The 4183-nt window shown below is 48.8% G+C and overlaps 1 protein-coding gene across 1 annotated transcript in view; it reads right to left on the reverse strand.

Moving 5' to 3' along the window:
* Window positions 1-485: 485 nt before the first annotated feature.
* Window positions 486-4183, reverse strand: part of LOC104273642 (ATP-dependent RNA helicase DDX19B) — a 9773-nt gene continuing 6075 nt past the window's right edge. The window contains exons 8-11 of the mRNA XM_009869035.1: window positions 3484-3721; window positions 2353-2515; window positions 1397-1588; window positions 486-923 (exon numbers count right to left, since the gene is read on the reverse strand). Of these exons, the coding sequence (XP_009867337.1) occupies window positions 862-923; window positions 1397-1588; window positions 2353-2515; window positions 3484-3721 (655 nt within the window). The 3' untranslated portion in view covers window positions 486-861. The remainder of the gene's footprint in view (window positions 924-1396; window positions 1589-2352; window positions 2516-3483; window positions 3722-4183) is intronic.

Below are 4183 nucleotides of genomic sequence, written 5' to 3' on the forward strand. Positions count from 1 at the left end.
TGACAGGCGTTAGCATTTACAAGGAGGCGAATTTATTCAGAAAATTAATTAGTACAGTTCCCTTCATGCCACCCCTCCCTCCCTCCCTCCCCCTACCCCGACCTACACCTCAGCGAGGTTCAACGCTTCGGGTGAACTAGAAACGGAGCTCGAGCGCCGGCACGGCGGCACCGCTTCGCGTGGAGCGGCCGTTCGAACCGAAAAACGAGGAGAAATGAAAAGAAAACCCTGCCCGGCAAAAGCGACAACGGCCCCTGCGCTGGCGAGGCTGAGCTACCGGAGACACCCTGGGGACAGCTGGCGTAAGGAAAAAGCAGGGCAAATCCATCAGGAAGCCCCAAACGAGTCTTCAAAGAGCTCAGGGGAGCACCCATCTGATTTTGCACAATTTGAGTATTTTGCCAAAAACCAGCTGCCTTGTTTGGGGTTGTTTTGTGTGTGTTGTTTTTTTTTTCCTTATGTTCATCATGTATTTCACTGTTGAGTTTTAACCGATGAGGTTAACGCTGATCTGAATCCCAATTAAAGGCAATTTTTGTTTGTTTGTTTTTAAAATCTGGTTTAGATAGTTACACGTTGCCCACTTTTTTTTGTGGCAAGCGTATTTTCTTAGAATTCCAAAAGACCTTCCCGTTTTAAGGCTAAACTAAGAAATGTTAAAAGCTTCTGTAAACATTTCCTCTTCCTCCCCCTAGTCGCACAATTTGAAGTCCAACTGCAATTTTTCAAATGAGGTAATTTACTCATATCTGAAAGAGTCCTTTTCGGGACGAGCTGAGAGGCGTGCCAATCTGAACGCTGATCCAATCGGAGTGGGAGAGCTTCCGTGGCGGGATCCACCCCGGTTCCGGCAGCTGCGCTTCAGTTAGTGATCTTCTCGATTTCATCCAAGTCGTCGGTGTCCAGTTTGTTTATCTTTTTGCCTGGGAAAGAGGAGAAATGAGTCAGGTTCGAGACAAGGGAAAGCTGGCCTTGAGGGACAGAACCACAGAGTTGGGTTTGGGTTGGAAAAGACCTTTAAGATCATCACGTCCACCCGTTACCGAACTCCGCCAGGCTCGTTTCTAACCCGCGTTCCCGAGCACGACGCCCAGATGGCTTTTAACCGCGTCTGAGGATGTTTGCGTTTATCCACGAATCGTTCAGCCAGGTTTTAAAACTACAACATCAAGATTTTTCTTTTATCAAAGGCCCATCTGGGTACTCAAGCGTTACCCATCTCTGGAACATCCATCGAGGTTTATTTCAATTTATTTCTGCTCCTCCATAGGCAGTCCTCAACTCCAAAACACATCGGTTTAAGGCTCAAGAAATAGCTGCTCAGCGCCGAGCTGGTCAAAATTCTGCAGAAGCAGCAGCGAATTTTAGGGCAAGAAAGGAGTCTGAGGGTACGTACTGAAATGTTCCTGGATTCTGTTGAGAATATTCATGCTGTGCTTGCTGTCCACCATGTTAATGGCCAGTCCTCGCTTGCCGAAGCGACCCGTACGCCCGATCCGGTGCAGGTAAGTCTCGTTATCAGGATTCCCATCTTTATCCACGGGAAGGTCGAAATTAATGACGACAGAGACCTGCTCTACATCGATCCCTGACAAAAAGAAAGCCGGCAGGTCACACGATGACATTTAAACCACTTTAAAGAAGGAGCAGCCCCATCTGGCCTGACCCGCATGAGTCTGCTCACCACGTCCGTATCACCCTGCGGTGGAATTTCCGACAGGTTTCCGAGAGCTGCTGCACGGCCCTGAACTTGGAAATGGAGCTTTTCCACAATATCCTCACGGGGCACTTGGTAATCAAAATTATCTAGCTGATACATCAGAGACTCCCACCGGCGTGGCTAACAGAAAAGCAGGCAGAGATGCTTTCAAGTTACTTTAGAAACTCTCCTCCTCCTTCTCCCCAAAGCTGTAGAGGCCTCTTGTGTTTTTTGTTGTGTTTTTTTTTTTTTTTTTCCAAGTGTTATGATGTCTTAACTGCTCTAGGATGTCCTATTGCAACACCAATTCCTATTGGAATTTGGGACTTTTCAGATTTCCGTGTTTCAGCACATGTTTATATTAAACCCCACGGGTCAGCAGCGCGAGCTAGGCTTGGCGCCAGCTGCATAAAATTCTCGCAGGGCGCACTTTTCCAGCTCCAGCTCTGCGTAGCCCACACGGAATCCTGTGTTTGCCTACAGGCACCTTCATACGCACGGACACGCAAGTTCAGGGATTATTTTAAAAGACCATAATTTATCCAGACTGAAACATCTGAGGGTGCAAATCCTTTCTGCAAGCTGGCCAGCTGCGCGTTATCTTAGGCCCTGCTGCCTCTGCCCCTCCCTGGCCCGGCTCCACCGTGCCCTACCTCTGGCACAGACGTTTGTGGTCACCAGCACCTTCTCTTTGCCCTCTCGGAAGCGCTCGATCACCGCGGCTCTCTGTTCCACCATCATTTCCCCGCTGAGCAATGCCACCTGATGGCCTTCCTTGGAGAGCTCTGCCGCCAGCCAGCCGGCCGTCTTCCGAGTCTGAAACACAAAGCCAAGGTCCGTCGGTGGAAGTTTTAACGCCGTAAGGCGGGAACAAACCTCTCCGGGGTCAGCTGGAAGATCTGCGGCCGTTCAGGTTTCGTATCTCAAAAGGAAACAGCTGAGCCTGGCTCCCAGCTCTCAGCTCAGGAACAGGGAGGTGCGCGGCTGCTGTCCTGGGAATCCTTCCTTACGAAAAATACACCTTTTCTTTGTGCTCGTTCACTCTAGGAGGGATCACATCTGCGCTACAAACTCACAAGCAGCGGCAACAAACCAAACTGCTCAGCTTGGAAAACGTCAGGGTTTGGGCTGAACGCAGTTGTGAAATCCTTACGTGGTCCCAGATGGAACAGCTGCCAATTATGGTGACTTCTGAGCTCTGATTTTGTCTGATGTTACTCGATCTCGAGGCAGCAGACTCCAACTACAGGATTTACTCTGCCTGAGCTAGCTCTCCTTACGTGGTTGCCGGCAGCACTGTGTTTTTTCTCCTAAAAGTTATTACGGTAGCTTCCAAGAAAAAAAAAAGTATGATTGATGGGAAGACCCCAGAGGTCCATCACCAATTCCCTAAGGGAAACGGAGTCTCAGGCAAAACTACGGATCAGTTGCAGAACTACGAGACTTCTCTATCCCTCATTCTGCCCTATTTTTATCCTTTTTCCAGCCTCAGGGTTTTGGGCTTTTTCCGGTCGTTCTGATTAATACCGTTTTTGGAAAACTGTGCGTTACTCTGATCTTTGCTTCGGAGGATTTCAAGAATAAAAATGATCCAGATGGACAAACCCAGAGGAACAAAGCAGCGAGCGCTACCATGGCTCTCAAGATTTCCTTCAAAGACAGAGCCAGAAAAATCAAAGAAAAGGGCAATTCACGTTCTCAGTTTCTTTCTGAAAAGCGTGCCCGGCCAAGTTTTTAACAAGAGCAGAGAGTAACGGGGTGGTTGGTCCCCCAAAAGGACTCACGTGGCAGAAGATCATGGCCTGGGCAATGGTGATGGCGCCGTAGATGTTACAGAGAGCCTGGAACTTCTCATCTCGGTTGCTGGACAGAACGTAATACTGCTTTATAGTGTCCAGTGTCTCCTCCTCCCGCTTCAGTTTGATGATGTTCGGGTCAGGAACAACTTTCTGGGCAAACTTCCACACAGAATCCTCAAAAGTGGCTGAAAACAGAAGCATCTGGCAGTCCTTGGGGAGCATTCTGCAAGAGAGAGCGAAATGGGCAGGGCTCCCGTGCAACGTCGTCGCGTCCCCCCCTCCCTGATATCCTGATGGGATTAACGCTACGGGCAAAGCAGAACAATCGCCTCAGAAAGTTATTTCAGTGGCTGCAAAGACGAACGTGAATCTTGCCAACACCCGATCGTTCTCTTGTGGACCAGTGGCATCCAGACTCGTGTTCTTAAAAATGAATAAACCTTAAGTTTAATAAAACCTCCGAGGTTCTTCCGCAAGGAAATGAAACCACTTGTCACGCCATGACGTTCTACCTCTAATTAATCATCTGGATTAGAGCTAAATATATCAGTTTAATCTTGTTGTTTTATCGGGGAAGACACCGGTCGAGAATCCAGCCCTGCTGTCCCCACGTTACAAAAGAGAAATAAAAATCAACTCAGGCAACGCACACCGAGTCACAGAATCCTGGAATGGCCGAGGCTGG

Source organism: Apaloderma vittatum, unplaced genomic scaffold (assembly GCF_000703405.1).
Source record: "Apaloderma vittatum isolate BGI_N311 unplaced genomic scaffold, ASM70340v1 scaffold2425, whole genome shotgun sequence".
Taxonomy (NCBI): domain Eukaryota; kingdom Metazoa; phylum Chordata; class Aves; order Trogoniformes; family Trogonidae; genus Apaloderma; species Apaloderma vittatum.